At 42.3% G+C, this 18,656-nt stretch overlaps 1 protein-coding gene across 1 annotated transcript in view; it reads left to right on the top strand.

Annotated features, from left to right (window-relative positions):
• The window catches only part of ITGA8 (integrin subunit alpha 8), a 170,343-nt gene that overhangs the window by 20,547 nt on the left and 131,140 nt on the right, over positions 1-18,656 (top strand). The window contains exons 3-6 of the mRNA XM_058669292.1: positions 3,868-3,968; positions 11,432-11,555; positions 16,197-16,258; positions 17,216-17,261. Of these exons, the coding sequence (XP_058525275.1) occupies positions 3,868-3,968; positions 11,432-11,555; positions 16,197-16,258; positions 17,216-17,261 (333 nt within the window). The remainder of the gene's footprint in view (positions 1-3,867; positions 3,969-11,431; positions 11,556-16,196; positions 16,259-17,215; positions 17,262-18,656) is intronic.

The following is an 18,656-nucleotide window of genomic DNA, read 5'->3' as shown; positions in this document are numbered from 1 at the left end:
TTTTTTTCTATAATTAATTGCCTTCATCAGAGCAGCCTGCTATTTCAAAATTCTTCTGGGATCTCCTTTAGCCATTGTTTGGATATTTGAGGTGCTAGTGCTCTTTGTATGCCTTTTTAGCAGTTCAGAAATTCTACAGCCTTTGTGTGTGTGTGTGTGTGTGTGTGTGTGTGTTTAATCAAAGCCACATTTTCCATCTTGTGAGGTGTCACTAATTTTATTCCTAATGCCACAAATCACGAATAACACATTATACTCATGTTTCTGTGTGGTTCTTTCTAATTCTTCATCTGGGTTGACTTTCCAGATTTTCAACTGAGAGAGGCATTTGTGATACATAGGTTGACCAGCTGCTTGGGATTCCTGGCCTTCATATTGGAGTGCCCAATTTGGGTCCTGACTCTGCTTCCAATCCAGCTTCCTACTCATGTGTGAAGCAACAGGTGATAGCTCGTATACTTGGGTTCATGTATATTTGGGAGAATTCAGGTGGTGTTCCTGGTTTCTGCCGGCCCAGCCCTGAATGTCGCAGGAAATTGGGGAGCGAGCCAGTGGATGGAATGTCCATCTCTCTCTTTCTCACTCTGCCACTCTGCATTTCAAGTGAATAAATCTTAAGAAAAAAAAAAAGACCATGAAACTTCAGTTGTATTGTGGTGGGATTTATGTAAAAGTCTTCCAAGTTTGCAAGCTGCATTCACAGCTATGTTATGTGACCTCAGTGACTTAATGATCATTTGTGGAGGGGGATTGTGGGAAAGTAATCTCAGCCTCACTTCTGCACAAGAAAATTAAATTCCAAAATATTGATTATCTAGGCTACAATAGCGAGATCCTTGGCTTTGAGTTCTGCAATCATCCTAGTTTCCTATAGAAATGTTTGTATTTTCCAGCATGTCTAGTGCAGGCTGTGAGATGCTCTGACTCTTTACCAGTTGTGTGCACTTTGGGTGAAGATTTCTATAGCTTTATTTTTTCTCCCCCCCCAAAAAAAATTCGGAAACATCAAAAGCATAGGATTTTTAGGAAGAAAAATTAATTTCTACCACTATGTCAAAATGTACACTTTAGGTTAAGATTGAATATATATGTAATTTGATCTTTTATAAAAAGTCTATAATTTTAAGTAAACTCAGTTGAAGGTTTAATTACATATTTGTTTTGGATTCATTTACTAGCAGTTAAAAGTTCATTTTGTAAGGCACTTGTTGCACAGTCAAGAAAGAAAAAGAAAATGTATACCCAAAGAAACACATATGAATAGGATGTTCCAGTACAAATTTTTGTAGACAGTCCTTTGGTTTTACTGATGGGGCTCAGGTTGGAACTGTGCAGAGGGAACCAGAGGAAAATAACTTGACTGTGGAATTCAGAGTGAAAGAAAAAAAAAATCTGCTTTTTATTAAGTCCTAGAGTGTGTGTTTTAAGTGGGCTGTTTCTGTCCAGATGGCCCCTCTCATGCTGACATCTGCAAAGTGGATGTCAAACCCCGTTGTGGTGTTATCTTCTGTGGCAGTGCAGACACATGTTCCTCCATGGAAAACCAATACCTTGGAGTCCTCCATGCTGGTTCCGCCAGCACATGCTGGAAAGGCCTGTGCTTTGTGAACCAGGCAGAATCTGATGTGTTTTGCTCTCAGAAAAGACTGGGATTCTTTAAAGCAGTTATGAACATTTAGTTTCCATTCTTAAACCAACTACTCAGGTGTAGACTCAAGATGCTGAGAGTCTGCGCTGAAATATAAATGTAATAAAATGCTTTTTAAAAGTTGGTACATGTTTTGTTCAAATGTGTGTTTTCATTTTGTATTTATCTAAAAGTCCTCTTCAAATTTTTGTTTAATCAAGATATAACCCCCATGTATACACATTGTTTCAACTGACAAACTGTGTATCTATGATTTGCAACATGTTTCAGCATACACATAAATCATAAAGTGATTAAATCAAGCTAATCAAGTTATTGATAGTTGTCTTTCTTCATGTGTGTGATCAGAACATTGAGTCTATTCTCTTAGTAATTTTCAAGTACACATTATTTTCAAAAAAAAATTTTACATACTTACTTGCCAGGGTGTGTGTGTGTGTGTGTGTGTTTGAGAGAGAGAGAGAGAGAGAGAGAGAGAGAGAGATGGACGGACAGACACTCAGGGAGTCCTCATCCATTAGTTCACTCCCCAAATGCCGACAGTGGCTGGGACTAGGCTGGAGCCAAAGTTAGGAGCCAGGAATACAACCAGGTATCCCATGTGGGTGGCAGAGCCTTAAATCTGTGAGGCATCACCATGTCTTCTGAAGTCTGCATTAGGTGGAAGCTGGAGTCAGCAGCCAAAGCTAGACATTGAACCTAGGAACTCTTGTGTGGGGCTCAGGCACCTTAACCACTAGCTTAGACACCTGCTTTTGTATATTATAATCTAGTTTCACCTATTATACAGTCGATCTCTAGACTTAACTCCTTCCAATGGAAACCTTCTACCCTTGGTGACCAGCATCTCTTCACCTTCCACTCACCATCCTTGTAACCACCATTTTACTCTGGGTTTTCAGGAGTTCCGTCTTCCTAGATTTGCAAAAGTGAGAAAATGTGGTATTTGCCTTGTGCCTGGCTTATTTCGCTTAGCACAATGTCCCTCAGGTTCATCTCTGGTGTTGGAAACCACAGGATTTCCTTTTCTTTTGAGGCTTATTCCATTTGACATGCGTACCATATTGTCTTGGTCTACTATTCTACTGACAGATAGTGCAGATGGGCCCCATATCTCGGTTACTGTGCATAATACTGCAATAAACATGGAGGTTGTGATATCTCTTCAGTGTATTTAGTTTAATTGGCTATTTAACCAGAAGTACGACTGATAGATCATGTGGTAATATTATTTTGAGTTTTGGGTTTTGTTGTTGTTGTTGTTTTAAATAGATCCAGGGCCTGGCTTGATAGCCTAGTGCTAAATCCTTGCCTTGCATGCCCTGGGATCCCATTTGGGTGCCAGTTCCTGTCCTGGCTGTTCCACTTTCCATCCAGCTCCCTGCTTATGGCCGGGAAAGCAGCTGAGGATGGCCTAAAGCTTTGGGACCCTGTGCTCATTTGGGAGACCTGAGGAAGGTCCTGGCTCTTGGCTTCTAGCTTCCTATTGACTCAGCTTTGGCCACTGTATCTATGGTCAATTGGGTCAATTGGGGCATGAACCAGCAGCCAGAAGATCTTTCTGTCTGTCCTTCTCAGTAAATCTGCCTTTCCAGACTTTCAATAATATGTTGAATAGTAGTAATAGCAAGCATCCTTATTCCACATATCAGAGGAACAAATGGCAACTCTTACCATCACATATACCACCACTATAGATGTCTGTGGGTTTGTGACAGATGGTCTTTACTATGTTCATCTATTTTCTTTCTCTACCTCATTTGTTGAATTTTTTTTTTAACAGTGAAAGGAGGTGAATTTTTTTTTGCATCTATTATGATGATTGTATGCTTTTGGTCCACATTTTGGTATAAATTTTAATGTTGATGTTGTGTTTTATGCTAATAATTTACCTATGCGAGCCATCTTTGTATCCCACGGGTAGTTTCCACTTGTTCACAGTGAATGATGGCTTCGATGTGCTGGCAAATGCAGGTTGCTGGTCTGTGCTAGCTCTTGGTCTGGATATTGGAAATCTCCTTTGCTTTTTGTGTCCTTGGGTAGCTTTGATGTCAGAGCAATACTGGCTATGGGAACATTTCCTTACTCTGCAGTGTTTTAGGAGAGGCCGTAAAGAATCTGTATTAATCCTTCAGGTAATTTTAATGTTTGGATTTATTATAATGTATTTTAATGCACAATCGTGTTTGCAATTTATTAATAGTTCATCTCCTTGTCAGACAACAGAAAGATCCGAGTTAATGGAACCAAAGAACCGATAGAGTTTAAATCGAATCAATGGTTTGGCGCCACGGTGAAGGCTCACAAGGGGAAAGTTGTGGTGAGTATGCGCTGTGGATGGTGGTGCTGCTTTGGAATATCGCATTCTCTGAAGTATTTTAAAGTTCACACTCAAAAAAATCCTTTATGTAAGAACAGGTTAGGCTTTTACAGTTTATTGTTTTGGCATCTCAAAAAATGCTTAAAACTAAAAATCTATTTTAGTATTCAAAGACATAGGAAATAGTTGTTCCCATACCAGTTATTTTCAAATATTTCAAACATTACTACACTAGAAAAAATAAAGCCTGAATCTTGAAGAGGCAAGTATTTTATTGCTAAAGATGATTTAAAATACTGCCTAAAATTTGATCAGAAGGAAAAGACTATTTAAAAATTGAGTTAATGTGTTATCATGAGTTTTTTTTTAAATAAAAAAACAGAAGTTTTCTCCAATATTAAAAAAAAAAGAGAGAGAACAGCTGGGCCATTACATAAAAGAGTGTTGGTTTGAGTCCCACATGCCCAGTTTCTATCCAACTCTGCTAATGCATCTAGGAAGGGCATGGAAGATGGACCATGTACTAAGGCCACTGCCATTCACATGGAAGTCCAGGATGGTGTACATGATCCCTGGCTTCATCTTGCCCCCACCTCAACCATTGTGGCTATTTGGACAGTGAACACCAGAAGCATGGGAGATGCTCACTCTTTCTCTCTGCCACTCTGCTTTTCAATTAAATTTAAAATATTGAATTTATAAAACCTGGTGATTATGTGATTTTTCTTAGTTCATTAATGCTTTTGAAATGCTTTTTGCTCTCAAACAGCTACCTTTCCGTTTTTAGTCCTATAACTTTTTAAAGGCATGCTTTTGTTTTACTAAGAAAATACATGTATCTAAATTATTGAGAAGTAACTATTGAACAGATCTGGAATGGTGTGGGTTTGTTTTTCCCATTTGGGGACTATTTTAATCTGCTGGCTTTGACTATAATAAAGAACTAGCTTTGACTTTTAGGATTTGTTTAAAGCTTTTGAAATATGATTTAATAAGTAACCACAGGAAATGCCTGACTTTATTTAGTCTGTGTTGAACCCTCCCCTTCAAATAAAGAAAAAAAAGATTCTGACATAAAACAGGTAATGTATAACATATAGATAGCTTCCTCTGGTTTGAAACTCATTATTCATAGTCTACTCCCTGTAGAATTATATTTGCATTAATGTAGTTCTCATATTTGAGAATTAGTAAAGATGTTTCTATCCCTTATAGTATGTGACTTATGGGACTTACTATTGAGTAACAAATCCTACTTAATAACTGTTTGGGATTAAAAATCTTTTGAGCACAATATTAATCCTTTTAAGTTTTAAAAATATATAACCTATTAGTATTGTATATTAAATATTTATAAAAACCTTCAAAAAGTATTGAGAATAATTCTACTTTATTATAATAAGAATGGCAATTTTTTGGCATGCTTGCATTTCTAAATTATTTGATGGTAAATAGGATAATATAAAAGATGTTACCATGTTATTTTCATGACTCTATGATTATATTTTATAAAGTAACCAATATAGTCATAGGATGTTATATTTTACCTTCATTTTTGCATTGAATCAAAATTACCACCTGAAAAATAATGCCAGAAACATAGATAAGAGAGGACTTTGTGCAGATGAAATTCTAGGAGAATGGGCAAAATAGAGGTTTGCAAACTTGACTGCATCCTTTGACTTGAAAGTCTGTCTTCCTTCCTTCCTTCCTTCCTTCTCTCCTTCTCTCCTTCCTTCCTTCCTTGTTTCTTTCTTAATATACAACAACAATTACACAAAAAAGGAACTAGTCCTCATTTTAGGACATCACAATGAATCATTCTCTATTTGAACTATCATTGGCCTTTATGTAGGTCCAATTGTTTTTGAAAGAAAATAGAGTCCATTACTTTTAGGAAGTATTTTGTTTTGTCAGATTATTTTATTTAAATTAAAATAATGTAAGGCAATTCATTAATTGAATATATTTAATTTTCATATATTATATATATAATCATATCTTTGTGGGAGCCAAAATTAAAAAGAAAATAAAAAAACAGGAAAGTGCTTATGTATGTTAGCATTGCTACAAATATAGATTTGTCAGTCTTGTTTTATATCTTTACTAAAGTCATGTTTAAGAATAATATACTACCGGTTCGGGCCTTGGGATTCGGGGGCAACTGCCGCTCCTCACAGTGTGGCGGCTGTGGGGGGTGCCCCTGCCGGGTCGGACCCAATGCTGGGGGCTCACGCCAAAGACACTGCCGCAAGGCAGTGAACGAGTCCTCGGCCTCATCCAGGACCCAAGAGAGCTCATTCCTCAGGGTAAGTGCACCATGTGGGAACTTGGGAACTGGCTTAAAATTCCTAGCTCCACCCAGCTGCTGATATCTGGCAGCTAGGTGAGTTTGGGAGGGGTTCGGGCCTTGGGATTCGGGGGCAACTGCCGCTCCTCACAGTGTGGCGGCTGTGGGGGGTGCCCCTGCCGGGTCGGACCCAATGCTGGGGGCTCATGCCAAAGACACTGCCGCAAGGCAGTGAACGAGTCCTCGGCCTCATCCAGGACCCAAGAGAGCTCATTCCTCAGGGTAAGTGCACCATGTGGGAACTTGGGAACTGGCTTAAAATTCCTAGCTCCACCCAGCTGCTGATATCTGGCAGCTAGGTGAGTTTGGGAGGGGTTCGGGCCTTGGGATTGGGGGCAACTGCCGCTCCTCACAGTGTGGCGGCTGTGGGGGGTGCCCCTGCCGGGTCGGACCCAATGCTGGGGGCTCACGCCAAAGACACTGCCGCAAGGCAGTGAACGAGTCCTCGGCCTCATCCAGGACCCAAGAGAGCTCATTCCTCAGGGTAAGTGCACCATGTGGGAACTTGGGAACTGGCTTAAAATTCCTAGCTCCACCCAGCTGCTGATATCTGGCAGCTAGGTGAGTTTGGGAGGGGTTCGGGCCTTGGGATTCGGGGGCAACTGCCGCTCCTCACAGTGTGGCGGCTGTGGGGGGTGCCCCTGCCGGGTCGGACCCAATGCTGGGGGCTCATGCCAAAGACACTGCCGCAAGGCAGTGAACGAGTCCTCGGCCTCATCCAGGACCCAAGAGAGCTCATTCCTCAGGGTAAGTGCACCATGTGGGAACTTGGGAACTGGCTTAAAATTCCTAGCTCCACCCAGCTGCTGATATCTGGCAGCTAGGTGAGTTTGGGAGGGGTTCGGGCCTTGGGATTGGGGGCAACTGCCGCTCCTCACAGTGTGGCGGCTGTGGGGGGTGCCCCTGCCGGGTCGGACCCAATGCTGGGGGCTCACGCCAAAGACACTGCCGCAAGGCAGTGAACGAGTCCTCGGCCTCATCCAGGACCCAAGAGAGCTCATTCCTCAGGGTAAGTGCACCATGTGGGAACTTGGGAACTGGCTTAAAATTCCTAGCTCCACCCAGCTGCTGATATCTGGCAGCTAGGTGAGTTTGGGAGGGGTTCGGGCCTTGGGATTCGGGGGCAACTGCCGCTCCTCACAGTGTGGCGGCTGTGGGGGGTGCCCCTGCCGGGTCGGACCCAATGCTGGGGGCTCACGCCAAAGACACTGCCGCAAGGCAGTGAACGAGTCCTCGGCCTCATCCAGGACCCAAGAGAGCTCATTCCTCAGGGTAAGTGCACCATGTGGGAACTTGGGAACTGGCTTAAAATTCCTAGCTCCACCCAGCTGCTGATATCTGGCAGCTAGGTGAGTTTGGGAGGGGTTCGGGCCTTGGGATTCGGGGGCAACTGCCGCTCCTCACAGTGTGGCGGCTGTGGGGGGTGCCCCTGCCGGGTCGGACCCAATGCTGGGGGCTCACGCCAAAGACACTGCCGCAAGGCAGTGAACGAGTCCTCGGCCTCATCCAGGGCGGCCAGTGCACCATGTGGTGCCAGGCTTTGACTGCTGGCCGCCCGGCCGGGAAGCTCTGGGGTAATGGATGTCCGAATTGCTGCTTAGATAGCTCTAGGGTGACCCCACTGTTTCTGGGTTCTGAGTCAATCCTAAAGATTCCCAACGCCAGTAACTCTTCTTTTGGAGAACTTCTAATCACTCAATAATCCTGAGCTTTGAACACCTATAATGCAAAAGATAAACCCCGGATTGTCTAGCAGGATATCTTTTTGCCTGACATGATGTTGGTTCAGGAGACTGGTCACATTAGGCAGGTCCATAATTTTAACTAGCACTCTAGAACCTTATACTGGGGTGGACTCTGTGCAGGATGTGTGGGCCACACCCTGTAGAAAGTTTGGCCCCACTGGTAAACCTAAATTTTAGGTGGTTATGGACTAAGCTAGGTGTGACCAAGGAGCCTGCCATCAATCACAGGTAAAGGGATCCACCATAGACTGGACTGGGCAAGGCAGCAGCACCCAAATGTGCATCCTGAATAGGCTGTGGGGTGGGCCGGGCTGCAACATTCACCAGCTCATACAAGGCCAAATGGGAGGCCAGAGTACACCGGGCACTGGCCTAAAAACCAATGGCATGTATGTAAACTGGGTTTGGGAGTGGATCAAGTGGAGGTACTTGGGAAGCTCCCCTGGCGAGTCATAGCTCTCGCTGGTGAACATGCCGTCCAAATCTGGGGGTCAGACTAGCAGGGCATAGTAGCTCCAAAATGTGTAACTTGGTAATGGACCGTAATGTACTGGGCAGGACTGAACAAACCTTTGTTTACAAGCAAAACTAGAAACCAGCATGGAACACAGGTCATACCGAGCTAGGCTCTTGCACCTACTGGTCCCCAGAGCAACCACGGGCAGGTGCATGATTTACAGCTAGGAACAAGCCCAATCGGGGAGGTAACAGGACACCCTAACTAGGTTGAGGTTCCCACCAAGGGGCGTATGTGCTAGAATTGGAGCTGCGTTCTATCTAGGAAACAGTTGCAGTCACCCGAGGCACTAGTGTGGGCTGGGATTGGATGCACCAGGCCAGTTCAGACCCCAACACCATCTGGTGGCATGGAGAACCAGGGGGTAGATGTGGGACTGACTAGGCTGGGTCTCAACCCCCGACTGAGCCATGCATGAGCTGTATGTGGGTATGGACGAGCCATGGCTGGGCTGAAACATCCAACAACAAGAACCAGAATGGGGTGAAAGCCAGCCAGGAAAAGCCACTGTTCCTGCTAGGGCAGGAGGTGAACTGAGTTGGGTTGGCTCAAGGACCCCCTGGCATGCGCAAAACCTGCCATTGGGAGGGGATCTGATGGAGGAGCCTGGGCAACTCCTCTGGCAGGACACAGTCCCTGCAGGTAAGCGCAAGAAGCATGATAGGAAACAGCCCAGAATAGGCCATGGAAAGTTTCCCACTGGCACACATTCAGCATGGGTCAGGAGCAGACCAGGCTGAATCAGTCCGTATCACCCACTGGCAAATCCGATCACCAGATCAGAGTGTGGGATGAGCCGGGTTTGGTCGCGACAAAACCAGTACACATTATGGAATGCCAGGGCGTGGTTGCCTGTACTGGATATGAATGCAGCACCCAACCAGCACACATGAGATCCAGGAAGGAAGGGAGGGGCAGAACTGGCGGGGGGATTAAGGGGCTGGTTCCCTCGCCGGACAGCTACTCCCAATGGAGAGCGTGGGCTGGGATAGAGACAGACTAGACTATGCAAGGCTACAACACCTGTGCGCTGCATGTGGACTAGATTAGGGAAAAGCCAGGCTGGGCTGATTATTCCTGCTGGTGCAAGCATAAATTAGAGTGGGTGCGGGATGTTTGGGCATAGCCGCAGAAGCTGGCACTGGGGACTAATTCTGTCAAGTCAAATCACAGAACCACCTAAAGAGTGCATAAACCGGGACAGAGAGACCTGGGAGGGAAAAAGTGGGTTCCCCCTTCTTGGGTCACTATTCCCGTGGGAGGGCATGAAGACTGGGACGGGGGCTGGGATGGCTAGATAGAGAGGCACTCAACAACACCCGTGAGGGCTGGATGGTTGAGTTGGTTAGACAGAACTAAGCTTTAATACCCATTGACACGTACAAGAGCCAAATGGGATGGGGGACAGACTGGTCTTCTGCTACACATACTGGCAAACCAGGGTAGGGGGCGGGCCTGGTGGGGGTTATTGTGGGTCGCCCCGACTAGGCTGCAGCTCCCACTGGTTTGTGTGAGGGCCGAGTATGTGCTGGGCAGAACCAGACTGGACTGCAACACCCATTGGTTCCAGTGCAACTCGGGACTGAAAACAGAACCAACCCAGCAATTGCAACCACCAGCTGATCGTGGTGATGGACTGTGCCGGGCCCTGTGCTTGCTAGAGCATACAAGAAACTAGTCTGGGAATACCTCAAAGTTTCTTTGGAGATCTCCCTAATCGAACTGCTGGACTCAGAACTCTAATCAAGAAAAGACAGAAGACAGAGCAGATCAATCATTCATCTCAGCTATATGTTGGCAGCGATATATGGGGCAAACGGAGACTTTATGATGGACCATATCAATCAGTGGACGACCTCATCGAGCGAAACTGGCAGCGATTCATAACTGGAGAACTATTAACACCACTCGAGCACATATCTCAGAGCATGCCCCACATCCGGGACTTGGGGTGGGTGGGAAACCGGGTGGGGCTTCCCCCTCAATATCCCCCTTTACCTCAGATACAAGATAGAAACAATGTGGACATAATAGTATTACCCACTTCCCTATCCCCCTGAACCTTTTTTTTTTCTTCTTTTCTTTTTCTTTCTTTAACTGTAATTAACTATGTAAAGATTGTCAACAACACAATAAAATAGATTATAAAAAAAAAAAAAAAAAAAAAGAATAATATACTACCACTGTCTTAATGATCTGTGGTTATCTTAAAGTTACTGTCTGTGAGTGAAATGGTCATATTTTTATTTGAGTTTTGTTTATAGCCCTTGTCCACTGACCTAGGGTCTTTTCCTTGTTGAACTATTTATATAGTGGAGTGTTAAGCCTTTGACTTTAATGCGAGTTGAAAATATGTTATCTCAAACATCAAAGAAGGAAGGCAGAAAGAAGAAGAGAAGAAGGGAGGAAGGAAGGGAGAAGGGGACGAGGAGGGAGGGAAAGAGGGAGGAACGAAGGAGGAAAGAAGCAGAAAAGGAAGTAAGATTATATCCTTGGAGGCATGTTTATGGACTGCACTGAATCTGTTCTTTGTAATAATAGCACATGAGCATGAGAATTGATGAGAATCATATTGTAGTTATATTATAATATTATAATATAGTACCATGCATTTGTTGTGACTCTGATAATCTAATTATTAAACTCCTTAAATAAAAAAGTAGAAAAAATTGCTTTGGAAGTTTAATTTATGCAGAGTACTGAGGTACTCATTAGCATGCGACAGGCCAATTGGTAAACTTAATAATTTAACATAGTTGCCATTACTTAAAGTACACTAATCAATCATTCAAATCAAACTACAGAATGATAAACCTGCTTCAAAAATATGATTGCCTTTGATGTTTCCTAGGCCTGTGCTCCCTTGTATCACTGGAGAACTCTTAAACCTACAGCGGAGAAGGATCCCGTGGGCACTTGCTATGTCGCGATTCAGAATTTCAGTGCCTATGCAGAGTACTCTCCTTGCCGGAACAGTAAGTTATTTCTATCCCTTGAGCCTGTACTTTAGCTGAAGAGCCTTTTCATTGTAGACAGAAATGCAGATAAGCTCAAAATGCTTTTGATGAGTGATGTGCTTTAGCAGTCCAGTTTGTTGACAGCCTTGATGTAATAACTGGGCCCACGGACAGAATTCTGCTCATCTTTCTGCTTTCTTAGGTATTACAGTTTCTTGCCTATTGTTACCCACGAGCACTCTGGGTGAGCTATAGAGGATGCTGGTGCCCCTTTGCTTCATGCAAGGAATGGTGTTAAGGTAGTGTGCCTGGGCCTGGGGGCACCTGCCTAGACCTTTCTCTCTGGCCTCTGTTCTCAGTGGCTGTGGCTTTAGTGGACAGCTATGTCTCACATTCCCTGGCTCACTAGCTTTTCTGCTTCAGGTGTTGAATCTTTTTTTTCCCCAATACACTCACTGTCTAGAATCTAAATCTTATTCAACAGCTCTGTCAGTCTTTTGGTCAGGCATTCTTTCTAGCAACACTGTGTGGGCCATTCACTGGGACATTGCTATAGGATTACTTCATCCTGGCAGCCAACACAAGGACTTTAGGATAACACAACTGGCTGAATACGTGATTGTGCTCCTTTAAGTCCTTTCAAGAACATTTTAATTTCCTATGGGTCAGATAGATCACCGAATCTGCAGACAAACCAACAACGGATTTCCATTCTGATTCTTACTAAGGGGGACCAATATCATTAGCAAGACCATCCTCATGACTCATTTTAAAAATTTTTGTTGTTTTAAAAAATAACCCCAATCCGGATCCTGCATGGTAGCCTAGTGGCTGAAGTCCTCACATTGCATGCACCAGGATCTCATATGGACACAGGTTTGTGACCTGGCTGCTCCATTTCCCATCCAGCTCCCTGATGTGGCCTGGGAAAGCAGCCAAGGATGGCCCAAAGCCTTGGGAACCTGCACCTGCATGAGTACCTGGAAGAAACTCCTGGCTCCTGGCTTCAGATTGACTCAGCTTTGGTTGTTGTGGCCACCTGAGGAGTGAACCAGCACATGGAAGATCTTTCTCTGTTTCTCCTTCTCTCTGTAAATATGTGTTTCCAATAAAAATAAATAAAAACTTAAAATCTAAAAAAACAAAAAAATCTTATCCAAATTAATTGGATTTCTATAGCTGTAAGTTAAGTTTTTCCCACTTTGCAGGAGCATTTTTCTTTTAGATTTATTTATTTTTACTAGACAGTCAGATATACAGAGAAGGGTAGAGACAGAGAGGAAGACCTTCAGTCCACTGATTCACACAGCAAGCAGCCGCGATGGCCAGAGCTGCACCAATCCAAAGCCAGGAGCCAGAAGTTCTTCCAAGTCTCCCACACAGGTGCAAGGTCCCAAAGTTTTGGGCTATGTTCAACTGCTTTCTCTGGCCACAAGCAGGGAGCTAGATGGGAATTGGGGCTGCTGGGATACAAACTGGTGCCCATAAGGGATCCTGGCACATGCAAGGCGAAGACTTTAGCCACTAGGCTACCACGCCAAGCCCTGCAGGATTATTTTTAAAACTCAAGATTATTTTAGAAAAAGCAAACGATAAAAAAGTCAGATAAATAATAAAGAGAAAGAAGGATCAGCATATTAGGGGGTTAACAAATAGGCCACTGAGATTAGAGGCTTGAAGAATTGGGAGGGAAACATTTTAACTCTGACGGTTTGGGGTGAGGATTTTGGCAGGAAGATTATGCCCTTCCGCTTGAACATACTGAAACAAATCAGTTCACTTTACAACAGTTGTCAGCTGAATAAATGATTTGTGAAATAAGGATTTTATTCTAAATAGCTTTAAAAATGGTGGCTCTTTGTAGATAATGAGACATTTGTTCATTTAGCACTAATGACTCTGAGTTTAGGAAATTCTACAAAGAGCAAGAGAATGTTAAGTCCTGACTCTTGGTAGGAAAGACAATCAAACCCGCAGTTGAAGAAGTCTGCAATAGCATGTCAGCTAGTGGAGGGAGCTACAAATAAAAACAGAGCAAGGCAAGAAAGGAGTGAGAAGCTAGGGACCTGGGACAGGAGCCAACGGATTGGGTGTGAAGCAGAGATTCCTTTAGCCAGTGGCTGTTGGGGTAAGGAGAGAAGCAGCTTCCCTGGGCCCAAACTGTGGTGAAGAGAGGCGTAGTTTGTGACATTTGTTTTCAAAGTGCCATGCCTCAGGGTTTCATAAGAAGTCAGCACTACAGGCTAAAGATAAAATCAGGTAGAGAGGTAATAAATAAAAATCCCAAATTTACTCAAAAGGACAGGCTCTGATTCAGTGGTGAACTTCTCCCCACCACAGTTTTCATGATTTGTTAAAGATGCGTAATAGCATAATAGCAAATATAGCAAACTCATAATAGCCAACTCTAATGAATACAGACAGACCTTTCCCTCACACTGCCTCTGCAATGAAGAATTATATCCTTCCAACTAGCATTGAGGAGGATCACCTCTAAAACTCATCACTGCAGCTTGCTCTGCCTTTTAGCCTTACAGTAGTGGGATGTGAGAGCTCAGATTAAAATACATCACATGTGTGTGGAATCTTGACGAGCAGGATGGAAGATTTCATTGTGAATTTGAACCATGTTTTAAAGATGTAAATTGTGATACTTGCCCTTCAAGACTATAATGCCAATGGATCTATTCTTTATTTTTTTAAATCACAGGAACCACCCAGCTCATATTGAATTGCAGAATAGCTCAATAAATTACCAAGGATTCTTTCAGCTCTAGTGTACAACCACAGTGTTCACATCCTTGTGGCCTTCCTATTCAGGCTTGGACTTTTTCTGCCTCACATCATCCAACAAACAGACTTCCTGTCATGGCTCAGAAATTCACAGTTCATTAACACAAAGCCAGCTTGTTCAGGAGCATATGGTCCATATCCTACAACAGGGACACCAGTGATATTATTTTCAAAACGGAATTAAGAAGCCCTCACGCTGGTTCTGCACCACAAAATCCTTCCACTGATCCCAGGAGCTGTGTCCCTCAGGAGTAGTAAGAGAATTTGCTCATTCATATTCAGGATAAGCCTACAACCCTTATTGTCATTCATGATTCAGGCGGGGATGGGTTACACATACCCTTTCACTTCAGGATTTCAAAGTTCCCTCGGGGACATCACAGTCCGATTTATAGATACTCCACAGTCCTGGGAAGGAAGAATTCCTTCAGCTCTCATAAATTCTACTTCTAAAGGAAAAAACGCCTGCCAAAGAAAAAATTTTACGCTCTGTTATGGTGGCCACAAATAGTTGAAGTTGATGATGCAGTGAATTTTGTGAAAAATTAATATTCTCAGCAAATTTCATGAAAATTTGTTATTTCCTCTCTTCAGTTTTCTGTTTTAAAGCAAAAAATTATTTCAAATATTTCAAAGAGTGGCCATTTCTTCCATTTTGGGTAATTTAGTATATTAAAAATAAGAATTCAGAGTTGATTTTTAAGAGTTTTTAAAGACTTGTACATTTAAAAATACGGTTTTAAAATATACTCAGGGTAACATATATATGTTTACAGAGTGATATTTACCTATTTCTGGATGCATTTATAAATATTTAGATCAATGGACTTGTAGAAAACTCACACCCAGTCATTGAGATTATAAGATGAGTTTTTAGGGGACTTTATAGGATTCATAACCAACTACAGTTGTAAAGGAAGGAACTAATTGTGCTAAAATAGTATATGAGGTAGAAAAATATCTCTAAAAATAAAGAAAGCATCTGGAAAGAATTGATGACAATTCTAAAATTAGCTAAGTACTGACAAAAGAAAAGGAAACCGAAAAAACCTCACAGAAGACATTCTAAGAAAAGCTGGAAAGAATAGATCTATTTCAGAAGCTTTTGGAACCAGTCCATGCTCAGCCTGCAGTGTTTTCTGATGAAGATGTCCACTTCCTTTCCTGCCTCCTTACTTTAATTTCCATCCGTGAACGTCTTCATAAGGAAATAGTAATTATTTACATATTCATAGTTAACTGCAGTGGTACTTGCAAACATTTGTAGATGTGGATAGCCCCTGCGGATGCTCCTGAGAAATACTGCTTTTCAACTCACTACTTGTTGAATTCAGTATTCAGTGAAGGGTAAATCTTCTGTTTATTAGGAAATTGGAAGTCTATCATTGCAAAAATTAAAAGGAAAACAAAGAAAAGAAGCAAGGTAGTGCGGAAATGCAAACCCTGGTTGGTGCTAGCGGAGAGCACTCACAGACCGTCTTGTTGAGCTCTCCTTTTTCTAGGGCATTGATTGTTAGCAATGGAAATTTACCTGCCCTTGCTGGAACTGAATGGGCACAGTAAGACAAGCCACACGGGAGAAGTGGAATGTCGTTGAAAGGGTTTGTTGAAAGAACATGAGTTGTACTCTCCAACATAGAAAGTCAAAGGGATGTGGTCCTGTTCATCTTAGTATAGAGTCCCAAGGAAATTTGTGAAAGAGAAATTGGTAGAAACAGATTTCATAGAGTGCTTGGAATGAATTTTAAAATGTACATATTGATTATCTGCATTTATCATATGTAGGTAATCTTTAACCTAGAAATCTAGAGATGTATCAGAATATCTGGATGACGTTACAACATTTGTCTGTCTTGTTCAATTCAGGCAATGCTGACCCTGAAGGCCAGGGCTACTGCCAAGCAGGATTCAGTCTGGATTTTTATAAGGTAAATTTTTTTGAGCTTGCTGCTTCTAAATTTTAATCTGCTTGATTCTTTATACAACCTTTATCCTCTCACTCCTACAAACCTGAAACAATAACCAAAAAAGTTCTAGGCACTTATTCATAGCCATACTTGAAAACTTACATCGTTTTGTTTACTCTTAATTCATTTTCAAGTAACCTATGCATACAACAACCTATTACGCAGTACAGAAATATATTTGACGAAAAGCAAATCTTTCCTGCTACCTTCTGTAGCACCTACATGAAAATCTCCAAAACTCAGTAAAAAAACTTTCTAAAAAAGATCACAAGAATTTACAAATTGTTTGCCCTTTTTGCTGTAACTGACCAAGTAGACCTAGTAGGCAAGGAATCCATAATTTTGAAAATAGTGGAAAAAATCTTCACTTGTACTGTTTTTAACATCATTTGTTTTGTTTTGGCCACTGAATGATAATGACACACAGTATAGATGGTGGGGCTATAAGTAGACGGGAAGAGGTTTATATTTGCTAACCAGATATTTCTGTTCTTTTTCCTGAAAAGGAGGGCAAACGTACGAAAAAAGAGGCCCTGCTAAGATGACCTTGTAATAAATTAATATGGACTTTTTCTTTCTCTCACCAAGGCTCAAAAGACCAGATCTGCTACTTTTCACCATTTTAAACAAGTAGAACTTTGCTTACCAGTGGCAGGACCAAAAACATGAATTTTATGTTCCCCAGGGGGAGAGTTCTACTTACTTAATTGAGACAATCTGAAATTATTTAATATGCTAATACACTAAATAATTGAAAGTTAGAAATAGGAAAGAAAATTAGCTGCAAGTCTCAGATATAAGGGACTCTGAAATTTTTTTAATGTGTAACAACTTGTTAGAGCAATATAAATTAACAATGATTTGTCATCCTCTAAAAATTTTTTTTCAATTGTTGCTATTGCTGTTTCTGTTTTGTAGAATGGGGATCTTGTTGTAGGAGGACCTGGGAGTTTCTACTGGCAAGGTATGTTCTGTTGGTAGAGAAGGAAAGCACATTTGTTGCTACAGAGTGGAAGATGAAATAGAAGTAAATCAAATGCCTAGTCATTATTTTGTCAATGGGATTTCCCTATTTGTAGTTTGGGGATGAAGCATTGTTTCAATTGTACCTTGCTCTAGACATGATGTTTGAAAATTTCCTTGCAACCGAAGTCATTTCTCTGCCAAAAACTTATTGGGGCTCTATCAGTCTTTGCATTAGATGCCAGGGATACAATAGTGAGTTGTGTCAAAACAGGGATTCCTATTTGGGGAAGGATGCAAGCATTGATCCAGTATATTCATACAGAGACCTGGGAAGTTCTGAGCATGATATACATGGCCTAAGGAAGGAGCAGCATGATGGTGCTGTGAGACCATGGGGGAACCCTCCGCAGTGGCCATGTACTGGTGTTCTGGAATACCACTTGCACCCTGCTTCAGAAGTACGGATGTAGGTGCAGGTCAGCCTATTCATGTAACAGAGAGGATGGCTTCTTCTAATGCTTCCAATGGCCCGACACAGGCCAACAGCAGCCCAGGAATGCAGTGTGTGTTGGATGGAGGGAAATCAGGGTAACCAGAGTTACAAGAACCCAAAAAAAAAAGTCTGTCAGTGGTATATAGTGGTTCTCCCCACAACACAGATTCCCAGGACAGAATAGGCAGTTGTGTTTTTAAACTTATGTGGATTTTAAGCATTTAAAGAGATGAGGTTAGGTAGTGTGACATGGTGTTCTTTATCCTAAGAAGAATGGAAAAATAGGCATCTGTGCTATGATCAAATTTGTGATTTAAAAAAGGTCATCTGGGGTGGTGTTGTGGCACAGCTGCTTAAACTACTACCTGTGATGCTGGCACTCACTATCGGGTTGCCAGCTCATGTCCCAACTGCTTTACTTCTGACTTAGCTTCCTGATAAAGTGCCCAGGAAGGCAGTGAAAGATGGCCAGAGTACTCAGATACATGCCACCCATTTGGGAGACACATGGAGTCTAGGCTCCTGGCTTCATTCTGGTCTAGCTCTGTTTATTGTAGCCATTTGAGGAGAGAGCCAGCAGATGGATCATCTGTCTGTCTATCTCTCCCCTTAAAGTAAATAAAATAAAAAATAAAAAATAAAATAAGTCTTTTAAAAAAATCACTCTGGTTGAAATATAAAAAATGGATTGTAAGTTGGCCAAAATATCAAGAGATTATAAACTAAATGAGGTCAACTAGCTATAACGTTTGGGTAACCATGTTTCTATCATAGGGTGGTGATGCTACAGATTTTAAAAAGAAGAGAAATCTGATACATGCTTTGCAGGCCAAATAAACAGCCTAAGTGATGGGTTGGATGTAGGAAGAAAAGAATGGCAGGATGACAAGGCTGTGTTTC

Source organism: Ochotona princeps, chromosome 10 (assembly GCF_030435755.1).
Source record: "Ochotona princeps isolate mOchPri1 chromosome 10, mOchPri1.hap1, whole genome shotgun sequence".
Classification (NCBI taxonomy): domain Eukaryota; kingdom Metazoa; phylum Chordata; class Mammalia; order Lagomorpha; family Ochotonidae; genus Ochotona; species Ochotona princeps.
The sequence above is the reverse complement of the archived record's forward strand: the minus strand, read 5'-3'. Positions and strand labels throughout refer to the sequence as shown.